The sequence below is a fragment of the Semicossyphus pulcher genome, unplaced genomic scaffold (assembly GCF_022749685.1).
Source record: "Semicossyphus pulcher isolate SPU_LCO1_2020_fin unplaced genomic scaffold, fSemPul1.0.p SCAF_8, whole genome shotgun sequence".
In the NCBI taxonomy this organism is placed as follows: Eukaryota; Metazoa; Chordata; class Actinopteri; order Labriformes; family Labridae; genus Semicossyphus; species Semicossyphus pulcher.
Window position 1 is genome coordinate 24,257,836 of NW_027211759.1, and position 17,597 is coordinate 24,275,432.

General features: G+C 40.5%; 1 protein-coding gene across 1 annotated transcript in view; it reads right to left on the reverse strand.

The window, feature by feature from the left end:
• sntb2 (syntrophin, beta 2) overlaps positions 1–15,396 on the reverse strand; it is a 29,836-nt gene extending 14,440 nt beyond the window's left edge. The window contains exon 1 of the mRNA XM_069686573.1: positions 14,615–15,396. Within this exon, the coding sequence (XP_069542674.1) occupies positions 14,615–15,344 (730 nt within the window). The 5' untranslated portion in view covers positions 15,345–15,396. The remainder of the gene's footprint in view (positions 1–14,614) is intronic.
• Between the last annotated feature and the right edge of the window lie 2,201 nt (positions 15,397–17,597).

Sequence of the window (17,597 nt, forward strand, 5' to 3'; positions counted from 1 at the left end):
CACCTTCTAGCTTTGAGGCAACAGAGCTAACCAGTGCACCGCCGTGCAGCCAGAGCCGAACCGATATGTTTTTTTTAGACCAGTATGGGTCTCAATTTTACAGGGGGAAAATCCACAATCTCCATATGTAGATTGAGCACGAATTTTGCACAATAATGACTATGCAACAGGTTTCAGAAGGCTTTTTTTCTAAAACAACCAACAACTATGAAAGATTATTATCATTATTAGGCCTATACTATGTTGTCACCTAATTCTAGTGCAGATCACTGTCTGCTCAGCTGTAATGCTCTGCTACATGTGATGCAGACAGTGCTCAGAGTGTTGCAACTGTGAAGTTGGAGTGTTTTCTTCTTGACAACCTACGTGATGACATCATTTCTAAATCACCTTTAGTTTCATATCCATGCATAAATGAAAACGTATGCATTGATACCAATATGTCTACAGTCTCTTAATACAACATTCACAACTTATCACTTTATAAAGTGTATATGGCTAAAACACCCTCATGCTGAACCCTATCTTCTACAAATAAGTGAGATCCACAGATAATTCTTGTTGTCGTTCTAGAACAAACATTGAGTGTGCTGTACTTTGTAAAGCAAACTGTATACCGTCAGCAAGGCAGCTGTTGAATATCTACACATCTAGAACAAATAGTGTGTTGATAGTTTGACCATCTGTGGGATTCAACTCAATAACAGCCAGTCAACTCAGGATATATTGTGCGGCCAGTCATAAACCAAGCCATAAGGAAACACTCTGAAGGGTTAGGGTAAGACATTTTAAACATGGTTGGAGAAGGTTGTGGTTTGATTCTCTCAACAATCTGCGTGTAATTTCATGTGGGATGGAAAATAGATTTTGGCCTGTGTTTATTTTACCTAATTATTTATACGGTACGTTTTTCTAATGGAAAAGACACTGATCATATTCGGGGGCCAAGAACTTGGAATGTAAACAGCTCCTGCTGTCTTCCAGTACGTCTTTAAAGGACATAGTGGTCCCTTGTGTGAAATTATCTTTGCAAAACAAGAGTTGACTCGGTCGTACAGCTGTGAGCTCTGCAGGGCGGCTGTTTGCTGTAATGGGATGGACTTACTTTCCAAGTTTGGTCCAGTGGCCTTGAACATCTCCTGGCACACAGTCACATTTCCTCACTCACACTACTTTACCCTCCCTTGTACTGTACATGCCCATTTTATCTCCTCAGTTTTTCCTTCAACGCATGCTCCTTTAGTCTACTTGAGCGCACTACAAGTGTAAGTGTGAATATGAGTTTCTGGGTGTGTGTGTGTGTGTGTGTTGGCCCATCTGCTCTATATGAAACCTGAGACAAGACTCTTAGGAGGTGAGGTCATTGTTGAACGTAGACTGAGATATTAGGTTTGTGAAGGTGTGTGTGTGTCTACACTACAACAGTGTGTGCTTGTGCATGACTCTAAAATGAGCTCAGCAAGAGATACATAGACTCAAAGGGAGCTGCACAGTGCTCAAGTGTGTACTGTGTGTACATTACTCTACGTGTGACTCAGAGTGACGGGAGGGGCTGGTAGTAATGCTGAGGCAACAAGCCAAGAAATGGAGCCTCATCTCACCGGCCCTCCTAACCACACCGCCCATACCAACAAGGTCGAGGATCATTTCTGCAAACGTAAGTGGTTTGGAGTAAGTAAGTAAGTGAGTGTGAGAGCATTCCTGAAGACCCATGTTTGTGTCTCGGTCATGGGGAAGAGGATGTCTCTGCAGCTACTTTCAGCCTAATAATCAGATCTGGTGCAGAGATGTTGAGCTGAGATATTTTCCATCTGCAGACCCAGTGGGCTCTCTGTGGTTGTACATGTTTATATTTTCAAATACTGAACAGCGCACTGAGTATCACTGTACTGTGGTTATCAGCATTCACGTCAGCTGCTGGCAGAGCTTCACTTTATACAAGACAGTTTCCCTAAACTTAGATAAAGGCAATTGCAATATATTACCCTGCTTACAATATTGCAACACATCACAACATTATTATTATTATTATCATTATCATTATTATTATGAACATATCAAAATATATGAATTTGTAACCCGTTTGGTTAAATGTACCATACTGCTCGATTATGCTAGACATAAACATAACAAGCATATACATATGCATTACACGCCAATATATAACAATAGTATGTATAGAAAAACGTTGCAGGACAGAGTGGCCTCTGATAATATGCTGATATTTCTGGCAGGTTAGTCATTGTGTAACTTTAAATATTGACTTTTCTGAAGGGAGAATTATTTTAGGGAAGCAACGCCTGACTCTTGTTGAGACTCAGTGGGCATAAATCCAACTGTAGATGTCAGAGAGACACTCAGGCATGCCTGAACCTGGGTGTCAAAGCTGAGATTAACATTAAAGGTTGCTTATGCCTATTTGCTGGCAACTCTCTTCCCGCTCTCGCTAATAAGGACTGTAGCGACACCATGATAGGGATAATTCCTTCCCAAATTAAACCTAACTTACCCCTGGACCCCTGGGCAGCAGAGGCTCTAGATTCTGCTATATTGGCAAATTTTGGAATCACTTCCTGGCAATGTGCGTACATGAATTTTTGGGGGGGGGTGGAGAATCTGAAAGAAGCACTGCAGGGAGGGGTGTAGGTGTTATGTTGTTCAAATCTTTCAAACAATCTTTCTCCCCCCTTTAAGTTTTTCCTAGCAGGGAAAAAAGTTTTGGAAAGTGTTAATACAGCTAAAATCTAGTTTGCAGAAAAAAGTAAAGGACCCAAAATAAAGCCCTGAGGGACCCCAGAGCAGTAAAACTGGATGGGACAACATAGAAAGCAAATGCAGGCTTGTGACTGTACATGTTCCCCTGAAGAAAAGAAAAAAGTAAGTCATAAATAAAGCTAAAAGAAGTTAATAGTTCTTGACTTCACTGGAAATTTGACTCATACACTGCCAGACTGAAAATGCCGTAAATAGCCTACACACTGGGTTAAATGTCGTATGTGTTAGTATGTTAGAAGAACAAGCCTTGTAATCAGGAAAAAAAAGAGGATATGGAAACATTTCATTTCCCAGCACCGGTGGGGAGTTTCACAATGATGGTTGTTCTCTGGAAGAGATAGTACAAGAACTAATTTATCAGCAGGATGATCATTTTACTAAAGCAGTGACAAATGTCACTGGACAGGCTTGCTTACAGTTTCAGTTTCATATCCTGAAATGTTTTTACCCCATGGACTTAAAGATTCTGCAGGTTAGCTATGATGACCTCCAGCTAACAATGCCCCTTCAATATCAACAATAGTTACAGATGCCTCTGGTAACTATTTGACACCATATTCAAGGTCCAATTCTTTGGAAAAACAAGTGACATAATGATACTATTAATATGTATTGCCTATTCTACTAACATCATACACCTAATAAGGTAGTGCATTTGCACTATTGAAACATCTAAAATTGCTTCTATTTGCTGAGACCTGTCTGATTGTTATGACATTCAACTAACAATGAACAAAGATCAAGACAAGGAGACATTTTGAGTTTTTTAACTGAAAAAGAAATAATCAAACAATCAATGAGTTGGAATTAAAATCTTCATGCACAATATTTTAAAAAGCATCTTTGACACCTTAAATACTATGACTAAAAGTTTCTTGAATCATGCTGGTTGCTGCTGTGCTTATGAATGCTCTGTTGAGTGTTTTGTTTGCAGAGCTGACTATTGTACATCTGTTTCTATTCACTTTCTTTTTTTGTAAATGAAAGGGCTGGCAGCAGTTGCAGTCTTTGATGTGGCCACAGAAATCAAATCCATCCTCATGGGATGTAGCAGCTTTTAACAGCTGAGATGCTGCAAACATACAGCCATTCTTATCCATTGTGCTGTCTCTACCTAGTGCACCATTACCTCATTGTTACTATCACAATTAAAGCTGCACTATGAAGATTCATCTGTCATCCATTAAGAAGTATGTGATACCACTTGAACCACTACGTCTCTGAACACAATCCATATCAATAGGCTGGAGATTGTTTTTAAATGTTGGTGCTATTAGGATACCCTAGTTTTAATATTGTACCAAATTGTGACCCTGAATGTGTCAAGAAAAATTGTTGCAATGATTCTCTATCATACGTAGAGTCTAAAGCTATGCTTACAGCTCTGAGAACGTGTACCTTTGCACAGCAGGGCTTTGAGATGAATGCTAATTTAATGCTGACATGTTCACAGTGACAATACCAATATGCTAATGTGTAAAAGGATATAGGGCTCTCTTAAAGGGCTCTCTTAGGGCTGCACAATTAATCGAATATTAATCCTGATCAAGATTTTGGCTTCCCACGATAAGTAATTGATTGACGGCGATATTGACGCTAAAATGTGTGCTCTGCTGCATATCAAATCGAGTGCTCCCTAAACAGCCACTGTCCCAGGGGGAGCTGGCATGTCATGTCATGAGCACCTACCTTGCAGCAGTAGTTTAGAGTGGAAGAGTAAACAACCGGGACCGGTGTTTTGGTTCAACGAGTGATCATGTTAACTGGCGACTTTCAGCCGAATACGTCTGTGGTTGTTGTAGTTACAGTGGCTGTTGAAAACAGGAAGAGAATACATAGCTGTCCTTGTGAATGCCTCTTTGTTGTTTTTCATTACGAGCTCAAAATATACTTCTCTGTTACGTCTTTGACGTGTTCCATATCCAATGCTAGCTAGCCAGATGTGTGCAGATATCAGGCTTTTATTAACACACAAATGTATTAAAAATCTGTGCAAATAGTGAATCAACCCCAACCGTGGTCCCCAGCCTTACTCCGCCATCAACAACAATTGTGGGTTTTTCCAAGATGCCAGCAGAACTTCATATGTTCGCAGCATTGTTAAAGCTTTTCCTCATGTTACAAATTTCCCCAGTTTATCCTGCCAGAACTAATAACTCTTCCTCTTCACAGCCTGTTTTTTCTGCCTTTTCATCATTACAGATTTAGTGCTTTCTGTTTGTCGGCCTTACTCTCTCTCCTTTGGTGCTGTTGAATGAACTCATTAGCTCTGTCAGGCCTGCCACTCAGCTCCACTTTCGCTAATTAGGCCTGTACACAGAGGACTACAGGCTCATCGCACATGTGTGAGAGAGCATCACATTTTAACTCTTTGTATGTATTTATCTACATTAACGTGTGTAAGGGAGATTCCCGAAAGACCAACATCCCACGAGGCCAGTTCATCTGCCTCCTTCACACCTCACTGCCTGCACTAACAGAGGGGAAGAAGAAAAACAGGGAAGAGAGTGAACATAAGGACAAACATGAAAAAGAAGAGGAGCGCAAAAGGCAGAAGAGTCTGACTCGACACATATTTGATTGTGGCGTTAGTTGTGGCGCAAAGCTATAAACCGCCTTCAAACCGTCTCCTTCTCTTCTTTCTCATAACACACTCAAGTAATAATCTTTTGGTATGGTCGAAATAACCAAATAATAGCTTACAGAGCTGCAAGTCATGCAGTCAGACCCCAGCCTCTGTATTTTCCCCCCAAACTGGCCAGAAATTCCCCTGTGGTTTGGCCTGCTACTCTCTCCTAATTCTCTCCTCTCATTCCTCTCTTACTCTCCTCCCTTCTTCAGAACGTTGTCCATCTACTGACCTCCCCCTCTCTCCCCCTTGTTCATCCTTCTCTTCTCCGTTCCCACACCTCTAATTAAGTCCTTCCTCCCTACCTCTGTCTGTACCTTCTTAATCTTCTTGTCCACTGCTTCTCTCTTTCTTCCTCTCTTCCTCCCCCTCCCTCAAAGTCTGTTTCTGCCAGAAACCTAATGAGAACAATGTGTCTGAATGCAGCCCCAATAGAGACAGCATGTGTGTGCACATAGGGTCCCCTTTTACCCACATGTGTGCGTGATATTAACAATAGCATTTTTTTAAGTGTATAAAGTGGCTTTGCTGCACAGAACAGTTGTTAAAGTACTGTTCATTAATTACATGCTGATATTCTATTGAAAGGGCTTTTACCATGCACTTCAATGGTTTTTAAAAGTTTAATACTTGAAGAATTTTCAATCTCTTGAAGAACCCATCAACTATCATCTGACTGAAATAAAGCGTCCCGATGAAGCCAGTGTATATCCACATAACTTTCTGCAGGCTTGGGGAGAAACGGAATACAAGTAAAGGCGTTACGTAATCAGGATACGAAAAAAAAGGCAACTGTATTGTGTTACATTTACAGAAAAAAAAAGGTATTCCTATAAAAATGGGGGTTACTAGCAGGATTACAATTTAAAATACAATTTAAAATGACGACGATATAATACCAAACATGCTCTATAACATCTGGCGTCTCATTTCTAAACCGTCCGTCTGACCGTCTCTGATAAAACAATGCACCTGCGCGCACACGTTACGACACTTCAAGACACACAAGTCTCACAACACTGCTCCTCAAAGTTGGCAACAGTCTATGATTGCAATGGCTTTTGGTGAAAAAAAATGCTTTCACTTAGTGGAAATTTCGCCATCATTTTGTCTTCAAGGGAGAAAAAGGGAGCAACATTGCAGTGCATTGCAAGTTCTGCCTTCCTGCTGTGAAAATGCTGTCAATATCCAACGACTCGACGTCTAATTTAAACATTTACAGCTAAGACCAACCGCTAACGTTAGCTGCACAGAATTCCAGTTAAAAATGTTAGTTAACCTGTCGTCTTCTACTACTACTACTGAAAAATATTTTGACTGTGGTGACAGCCGCGGCCGGGATGGTGTGGGTAAAAACACAAGCCCCAGACTGGAATAAGTTTACTTCAAGTTTGAGTGTGAAGTAGTGTGAATAACATACTTACCAAAGAACATTTAAATGCACATAATTAGCACTATTTATTTAAACGGGCATTAACGCATTACAAAAGTATTGAAATTTCTTTTCTCTTGTCTTTATTTGCAGATTTAGTATTGAAGTAATCCAAAAGTAGCTGAAAGTAATCAGTTACTTTAAAATACTTGGATTAGGTTACTGATTACATTTTTTAACAGGTAATTAGTAACTGTATCGGAATACATTTTTTTCAAGTAACCCTCCCAACAATGCTTGTATGGGATATCTGAGTTCATCTTCGATTCACTGGACATGTTTACAGTCTGACTAGCAGGTGTAAAAATAATTAAATTCCCCTTAAATATCTCTGGTTGCATTCGTCGCATGTCAAGAGCAGGGCTGCTTTTTGGTAATAAGGCATTTACAGGGATTTTTACATCACTGTGATGAAGTCACGTATCTTTTACATTGTTACCAAGCCCCTATATAAGCCCAAATTAGTCTCATGGAACACAATAACTATTCCATGAGGATAATTAACCTCTAAATAGTTTTTAATTAAATGTAACTAAATTTCATAGAAGTCTTCTATCAGGGAAATCCTGCTGACCTCATGGTTAAGATGTGCACAGTATAGCCTATCTGCAACATACCTGGCTGGGTCCTGGCATGTCATACAGCTCTCTCTCTTTCCCCATATTTCCTGTTTGTATCTGAACAGTAAGATTAATAAATAAAGAGAAAAAAAAGATGAAATTCTATTTGAAAAAAATTAAAATTTAATCCTAATTTTTTACATCGCTTTTGTATATAAAATGACACCACATTTCATCCACTCTGCCCAAATCTACAGGACAGTTCACTTCTCTACAGAACTATTGAGCAATCAATCAAATCAGATCTAAATTTGGGCGTACAAATTCAGCGTTGTCCTACTTCAAAGTTAATATAGGCCTAAATGTGGACAGAAATCCTCAATATGAATTGATTCAGATGAGAATCAGGACAAAAACCTTGATCTGGATCTCTCTAAACTAGTGACTATTTTAAAGCATCAATGACAAAATTACCCTTTGTATCACGCAAATGTACATGACTGCACACACAAGACTACATCGCATCACCCACCATTCTGGACAAGCTTTAGGCCATCTCTCACACACAACAAAAAAAAGACAGTCACACCTGCCCCCTCTTTGTTGTCCTCTCACCTGATCAAAGAAAAAGCCCTACTGGGAAATCATAGGAAAAACAAACACATGAGCGCATTTATCTGCAGTGCTGTAACATTTATGAAATTAGTCTGTTTTCTCTAACGGTCAGAGTATCCACGGTATGACCTGAAAGTGTGTTTGAATATGTGTGCCAACTGTCTACAAAGGATAAAGCAGATTATGGACAAAAATAATCACATTCATCATTCTCTACTGTCAAAAGATTACAAATGTCTATCCATCATATGAGGGCACAGATTGATGCTGGTTTATCCACAGTGTCTCTCACAGCATGACTTAAAAACCACACAGCAGTAACAAATAAACACTAAGTACATTTTACTATTACAATTTTCTGCTCAGCTTTAAGCAGCAATAAAAAAACTGGTGCCACGATAAACGTGCCTCTTACAGGTAAAACATGAGACTCATTTGGGCTCATATAGAGGTTTGGTGTGGAGCTTAACTGACATAAAATAACAAAGGTTTGTAAACAGCCAAATCTAATGCTACTGACAAAATTCTGACTGTGGTTCAGCCTGTCACAAAATTGCAGAGTCTATAATTTTGTCAATTTTTTGTAGCTTTATCAACACAAGTGACTTCGTCTGAACGAAACAGCCACTGATTTTTATGAAACTACGATAAGTGCAGCTTTCAAGGGTCAGTTAATCCAAATTATAAATGGTAAAACCGGCAACCGCTCAAAGCACTTTTACAGTACATATCACATTCACCCATTCAAACACACACTGATGGCAGAGGCTGCTACTTAAAGTGGCCAACTGTCAATCAGTCATCACATTCACACACCGATGGTTATGCCACAGGGAGCAATTTGGGGTTCAGTGTCTTGCCCAAGGACGCTTCGACATGTAGCCTGAGGGAGCTGGGGATCCAACAACCAACCTTAACGAACACAGTATCCAAAACGGGTCTGCACGATATGAATGATATAAAGTGTGATAAATAAATTAATATTTAAGAGTGCATTTTAGCTGTCATGTTTTATACAAGACCCGTATGTGCAACATGTCACTCCAGAATCCAAAATCATTCAAAAGATGATTTGTTCTGTTTTTCACCTCTAAACTGACACCAGTTAATCTGAGGTTAGCTGATAGCTGCTTGGGCTCCACCTGATCGCATCAAATTAAAAGCATGGCCATTATATTTAGGGCTCCATCCAATATGTAAAATCTTCACATGCTGGGTGAGGAAGAACGGCTTGTTTACATAAATCAATTTTTCTTATATATTGCAATAACTTCAGTCTTTTGCGATGTGTTTTCTGCTTATGTAATACAAAACTGCACAGCCCTAATCCAAAGTAAGATCCCACCATGCAGATATATTTCAGGTGTCATGGGTCAAAATGTTTAGCTATCAGCTTCTCACACCAAACCCAATGGAAGGTTCAGGTTAATGGAATTGTATTTGTGCCCCTCAAAGCAATGAAAAATACCAAACCTAAAAAAGTCAACAGCATCTTGTTGTTCTGATTTATTCTCAGAATAGTTCTTAGTGTAAACAGTTTCCTCATTGGTACTTAATACTTAAAAATGTCCCTTTACAAGCATTTGTTCGTGCATCAGACAATCTGAGAGACAGATGAAAGCAGGCATTTTCTGTTTCTTTTTTTTAGGAACAACTGGTCTGATACGAACCCTTTTTTCCGATTAAGAACTTCTAATGAAAAGCCAATTGTTTTAGCATCAGCCCATCAAAAGTAAACTGACAGCGGGATACCAGAGCCACATCTGCAGATGGATATCAAAGGTAATGGAGTTCATACTGACACAGAGAAACAGAGCTGACAAACGTGGCCTATTTCAGGATGTGCAGATTCATGCTCTGTGGCACATCTCGGCCCATGAGGACAGCATACGACACAGCGCACGAACGCTCGGCTAGTTTTGGCCTCGGAACAAAAGAAAAGTACTGTTCCCCGTCTCATCAATGGCCTCTGTGTCTGGTATGTGCTCTTTTTATCTCTCCAATTACTCCCACAAAAGGATCAACCTGCGTCTCCTTCCACCGTCCGGCGGGATAACCCAATAAGACGCGAGCGGCTGCCGCAGAAAGCTCCAACTAATCATTTGAACATATGGGATGTTATGTCTATCAGTCAGCTGGCCTGTGGAGGGGGATTAACCAGTGGCATGTCTGTGATGTATGTCACGTGTTAATGGGCAAAAACAGAACTAATTCAATCATTTCTGTGACCTTTGAGAGTCAAAGCAGCCTCAGAAAGCAAGAAATTAACTCTGACAGGGATGGCGGGCTACATGTGACTTCCTTTGATTAACAATAAGGAAAGTGAGAACATTCTCTAGCAAGTATAAGTGTCTCAATCATTCAAACAAAACAGGGTGATTCCGATCACTCACTCTCCTCCCTCCTGAAATAAAATCAAAAAGTGTTCTGCAAGTGTGGAGCAGCATGATTCATCCCATGCGGAGCCGCCAGTGTTGACCTTTGGCCTAAATACGCACATGCAAGCGAAGGTCAGGAATGTGGGGCACCTAAGCTAATTGTGAGAATATCTGGGGGTTTATGTATTGTTTGCACGGCACAGCGCTCTGGAAAGTCGAGCCTCGCTCTCTGCGACTGCCGCTTCTTTCTCAGAGAGGTGGGAGCCCGGCGGAGACAGAGACAGGGGGCTACTGGGAGGAAGAGCCGGTACACAAACAACACAGCTCACTGGCTGTCAAACTGACAAACAGTGACAGGCAGCTGACACATTCTTTAAAACAGAGGCCCATGTCTGGACTGTGGCAGGAGGCAGCACATCCTCCTGTCTGCGCTTCAGGCTTCACTGGAAATGATCATCTATCAGTGTCAGCTGCAAAAGACGAAACCTTCCTCTTTTATCTTTTAGTGAAAGCAATTCTTCTGCACTGGGTTGCATTCTGTGCAACATTTGCAGGGCTGTCCCCTTAAAAGGTGCCTATCGAAACTGAAAAGGAAAGGAACGAAGAGTTAAAGCTTCATACTGAACAGCTAAATTAGTCAGGTCTAGCCGAAGTGCTTACTTATATGGAGATCTCCATCAAGAAACACCAACTGACTCTAACAACGCAACGTACTGGATTGTTTCAGATGATAGAAATAGTCATCTTGATACAATCATATGTAATAAGCACTGGTGATGCTGCTTAGAGAGTGTTATTTTGGGAGGTAAAAACAGGTCTAATTCTGACTTGAGTGTAAATGTGTCACATTGATTACTTCCGACAATCCGAGCTCGTCAGTATTCATCCCGCGTTCATTCCGAACCATTAAACACTGTATTTAGCCGTTCCTGGGCTGAAGTTTCCGAACCCCCGGGGCTCTGTGGCCTCACTCCCTCCAATTCACTCTTTTTTCCACTTTTCCAAACATTGAAGTGTTTTACATCAGCGCGGTTAAGCATCTGAACTCATCTCCATGGAGCTCTGTTCAGTCCCATAATGAGCCACTATAAGTAACACATGTCTTACTACATGTATTGTCCCGATTCCATCTGCAGTTCAGTAGGTTGTTTGATATGTGGATAGGTACGAAATGTCTTCACAGCCAACCTTCAGTTAATGTGATGTGAAAATATGAATAGGCATGTGTGATGCACTGTTTAGCATCCTTTTAGACAAAACCCCGAACAATAAACTCCAACATTAAATGACACCAGATACAATGTGACAATTTCATTTAGCTTTTTGTCCAAAGCGACGTACATCTGAGAGTCGAATTAGTTTTTCTAAGCGCATCACTGCAGTTTGTTGCACTGCATTAATCATTATTTGGCCACTACAGAGCAGAAAACATTAAATGAACACAGAAGCCACTGCATAACAAGCTCAGAAAGCTACAGCTAGCACATTAGCAAACATTTGCTTAAAGTTACCACGAAGTTAAAAGGATTTTAGGATTTTTCATGTCAACGTTGATCGTCACTTATTGAGAGTATTTTGTCTAACATTGTACACCAATATTGTGTCCAATGAAATACATTTCTCAAATGTTTACATCCCTCCACCTTGACTTCACATTCAGTGAGTTACCTAATAAAGCGGAGTATAAGCTAGCTACAAGGTTATTCCCTGCTAAATTAGTCTTTTGATTTTTTTTACCTCTCCCTGCTGTTTCCTGGAGTTTCAAATCCCCTATTTTTTTTCCTACATTAAAGAAATCTAAAATCTGCCCCTCCATTATAACTATAAGTATGGATGCATGATATTGGATTTTTTGCCGATATCCGATATGCCGATATTTTCCAACCCTTTTTGACGATTTCGATAACGATATATTGGGCACGTTTTTTTTCACCTAATTGCAGAGAACATCAAGTCTCTCCTGTAGTGGAATTAATATCATGCCTACACTTATTGTAGTGGCCCACTGGCAGATGCAGAAATAACATTATACTGTATAAGAAAAGTACTTAAACTTAGGTTATGTACAAAATGCCATATTTATGTAACATTTTCTTTCAAATAAAACAGTAATATTCAAACAACTTAGACAGGCTTGGATGATGCTCTCCCTGAGACAATCCTGACAATAGCCACAACCAGGGCAAATTTTACTTATTGCACAGAACAAATACATACAATGAAATCAACGTCGCTGTCCGTTTCGGAAACTTTGAAAAACTGCCATACCGCAGACATCTTGCAGCCTTCTTCACGCTTGACGGAAGAGGCGTGGTGCAGGCAGTGCGTGCGCACACTCGCGCCAAGTTAATGACGTAGCATTTTTTAGGGCAAGCATTTTTAGGGAATCATGGAGCATTTAGGCATAATATTTTTATAAAAAGAAAAATAACATATCTACCGATGCTGATATGACATTTTCAAGCCATTATCTGCAGATACTCATAGATAGATAGATATTCACGTGACGATATCCGGCATCCCTATCTATTAGAAATAGTATAGTATTAGCGTGTTTGTGTTTTTAAATTACATACTTATTCCAGAGATTTTAAGTTGTGTAAAAACAGAGAGACAGAGAACAGACAGTCTAGCACACACAAGCAGACAGAGATGATTGACTACTGTAAATCAATCAATATCCCAGATAAGACCTCCCTAATGTTCTGTTCTGCAGAATCAAAGCGCGTTCTGTGAGCTGTTTCATGGGAACTTTAGTTTTACATGCTGCACAGACAGTCATGTTTCTGTAATGTGTCCAATAGTCACTCTGCTTTTAGCTCTTTTTTGGTCTCCACCAAAACCTGAGAAGAATATGTTTCTCTTTGGTGGCTAGATGTTTGACTTTCTTCATCTGCTAGTGGCTAACTTTGTCGGTCAGACATACTGAGGGTTAATAAGGCAGCCTACCTACAGGGCTTAATGAGAGCGCTGGAACCGTGCATTACATGACAGAAAAACTGTCTTGTTTTTAAAAAGCTAACTCCACAGCCTACTCCATGCCAGTAGTAAAAATGATACTGGACACATTTACATATATTGACCAAATTAATAAAATGTTGTTATACTGATTCGACACGTCAAAAATGACACGTTGCGTGTATTATATGGTGTTTTTTGTCTCATATCCTTCACATTGGTCAGTTTGTTCCACTGCTGGTGTTTTGGACCTGTTCATACAGTTGTACTTTAATACACTTCTGTTTTTACTTTCCCAAAAGATATAACTGGTCACATTCTGTTTCTCCACCCATCATTTACATGTTTTCCTCTTTCTCTCTCTGTCCTGGACGGCATCAGTGCAGTCACACAGACAAATCTCCTCTGCTTATGTTTACAGTGACCTCTTATCTTTAGCATCCCACAGCCATTTAAATACACAGACACAATGTATCCAACTCCGACTGTGACCACAACTGTGGTTACTTTCCTGTTTACACTAATCAAAGGCTTTCTGTTCTGTTGATATTATTTAAGGCTGCTCCTCCTCCTGCAGAGTGTAGATCAGCCTTGACTGTGAGTCTGTTTGTTTGTGTCAGTATTTCTGCTGTTCTGTATCGTGATGTTTTGCAAAAAGAATAATTTATGTGTTAAAGGCCAGAGAAAATGTTCCATGTTTTAGTTATCACAATATGCCTCTCGGAAAAGAGATTTCAATCTTATAAGACATCCTGGTTGAATAAAGTTTGAGCAAATAACATTAAAATTAAAACAATCTGCTGGCTGATATTATCATACTGATATGGGCCAATTCAATAAAGTTATTTATTCAAACAAGCAGTCTTGTATGGTACATAGCATAGTTACATCACTGCAAAAAAAGATGCACAGTTCAATTAGAAAAGGTCTATTTACATTCAAGTTGATTCAAGTCATATCGGTATTCTGTCAGATATTCCCCAAAATCCAATATCGGTGAGGCTCTACAGATTTTTATTAAAAGCATGCTCCATTGTTTTAGACTGCGTTATAATGTTTAATGTTTTAGTTATTGCCTGATTATATACTGCAAGTTCAGTTTAGACTGACATTGATATGTTAAGTGTATAAAAGTTCCAAACTCAGCTAACTCGCATGCCAATAGGTGGGAATATGAAAAAGAAGGAGTGCACAGAGGTGTGTTACCCCACCACAGGAGTCTTATCTCGGCCTCAGTAAATCCCCGCTCTCGCGTTGGACAACTTACCCTCCAGCGTCACTTCTTTCCCAGCCTTCTTAAGCGCCTGCACCGCCAGGTCGTGCGTTGCCTCCCGGAGGTCGTTCCCGTTCACCGACAGGATCGCATCACCCACCCGGAGCGCTCGGCTCTGGTCTGCAGCGAGCCCTGGGAAGATCTTGGAGATGAGGATGGGCATCCGGTTCTCGCGTCCCCCTTTGATACTGATCCCCAGCCCGCCAGACTCTTGTTTGACAACTCGCACTTTCCGCACCGCCTCCGAAGAACCGTCCACACTGACGGGAAGGTCGCCTTGTCTCGACCCAAAGCTTGACCCGGGGCTGCCGTAGCTGGAGCCGGGACTTCCAAAGTCAGAGTTTGTGCCGTTATTTGGGTACTTTCCGGGACTGTTTAGACCGTAGTTGCCGTCGTATTGACCCCGACTGGCAGCTCCGCGCCCCGGGCTGCCGCTGCGCCCCCGACCCCCGTGGTTCTGGTTTTGAAGTTGGTCTTGACCCGAGGACGGACCACGGCCAGAGTTCCCCGGACTCGTTCCCGGGTCGTTTCCGTTCGACATACCATTTCGCAGGCCCGCCGAAGAGTTGTTGTAGTCCCAGTGGTTGCCCCCCTGTCCGGTCACATCGGCTTCGGCCGTTAAAGTCAGCGTTTCTCGGGTGAGTTCGGCGGCCACTCGGATCCAGCGGTCGCGGAGCAGAAGGTCCAGTTGACCGTTTTTGTCCGCTCGGGTCCAAACTGCCATTCCTGGACGGTTAGCCTGCTCCGAGGCGGGCCGCTTTCACACTAAACTCATCATCAACTTTTTCCTCTTTTTCAGAGTGCGCACAAGCAGCAACGAGGCTACACTGGCCCGCGTCGACACACCCACTCCTACACTGTGGCTGCAGGCGGAGGGCGAGAAAAAACAGAGGGACTCCAAAAAAAAGAGAGGGAGAGGAAAAGAAAAGCACAACTGGCTGTGATGGGGCAGCCTAACAGGGCTTGTTGTTGAGTTCAGATTGTAAAGCTGTCCGACTTCCACTGCAAAGTTAGCAAGAACACATAAGGATATCCGTTCAAATTTTTCAAAATAAAATTCATGTCCACGATTTTTTTTTGCGCGTAATACTACTGTATTTTGGGTATATTGAGTATTTGTTTTGTTTATTTTGTATTTCAAGAATAATGTCAAACTGTTTAGAATAAAGTTGAATAGAAAAATGTTCACTTTCTAGAGATCCCCTGATGACACAATTGTATGTTCCTTTGAAACCCAATAAACAAGATTTTTATAAAGGGATACATTATCAGAGTCTCCTGACTAGTTGTCCAAATGAAGTTTTCTTTGATTGAATAGTTTCTAAATATAAAATGATTTATTAACTTTGTTTTTCAAGAAAAAAAACTAAACTTTTGTAAGTAGCAACAAACAGGTTTGGAGGAAAGTAACATTTGCAGAACATCCATTATCTATACTACTTATCCTGTTCAGGGTCGTGGAGGGGGCTGAAGAACATACAAACTTCACACAGAAAGGCTCCCCGCATGCTAACCGGGATTGGAACCAGAAACTCTCTAGCTGTGAAGCGGCCAACGAGTTCAAATGCTCAGCGCTGCAAGCTCCTACAATGACGTCCAGCAATTTTGAAAAAGTTATATCCCTCGAGGGGGGGTAAAATAATCTCCCTGGAACCTTATTTAGAACTTGATGCTGGCAGTGGAAAAGCTCAAGGTTCAACCAAAGCTTCTTAGTCCCAGGGGAAAGTTCCTGTGGTGGAAATGAGGATTTATGGACCATTGGCTACATAACAATTATGAAGTAGGATACATTTTAGGCTTTTATTTCGAAAGTATAATCCCTCGACTTCCTGTTTTGTGCTATGTAATGCAGTGTGTTTTTACGCAGTTTGTGTGTTTGAAGAGTGAACTAAGAGCCGGATGACAGACGGAAACAGCCAATAGACATGTCGACCTGTAGATTATTTATTTATGATGATAGGGGCGGGGCGTCCATACAGCATTATGGATCCACTGACTCTGCTCAAAGCCTTCTTAAGATCCCTCACTGTTTGGGCTCTCTGTGTTGTGTTCTCAAACTGGGCATGATAAACTTTATTATGCCTTACAGTATCAGTATGGGTAATATTCACCTTTAGGAGAGGACAGTTCCTGGAGAGGATTAGGGGAACAAGTAGCACTTTCTTAACATGTCCGATATCAAAGCAATTTTGGGTGGGGGAAGGTTGAGAATAACCAAAAGTGTATGTTTAATTAAACAAACCTTTAAACAAACCTTTGACATAATAGGTTTTGCTTATTATCTTACTAGGAAAGATAAAATCACATATATGCTATACATATCTTTAAAACACTGCAAGTGACAGCCATGAAGCAGATGACAAGAGCATGGAAACAGCCTCCGAAAAAATACTTTTATGTTTGTTTATGTGTTTTTTACCCTCCTGTGCCTCTGTTGTTGTGTTAAAATATTTAATTAACTAGGATTTTGGAGTAAATATTTATCTGGAAAATAATGAATAATGAATAATGCAATTTAATATTTAAAATATTTTTATAGAGCTAGTTTAAGTCTATCATGGTATTTTCTAGGGGCCACATGAGACACAAACTGTCAAAACCAATTTAGTGTGCCACAGAACAACTATTTAAAATCCCAGGAAAATTAAGGCTGTGAAGTTGAAATAAAAAAAACAATTCCACAAGAAAACTTCAAAGGTAATAATGACAAGTAGGTCCTTTCAATGTCAGACTGAAAGTTAATCACAAGCAAGAAATCTCTTGGGCCACAAGTTTTATGTCTTCAAATGTTTTGTTTTCCTGTTTTCTTGGTTCACATAATATGCATGTTGAAATCTTAATGTGAGCTCACGAAACATTTTTCCCATGTCTTCTGTGGATTGATGCCAACAAGGGATTTCTTGAAATTACAGGTGAATGATTTTTAATGCTTAAACATTAATTGGATAGAGCAATTGCATTTGATAGACTAGCATTA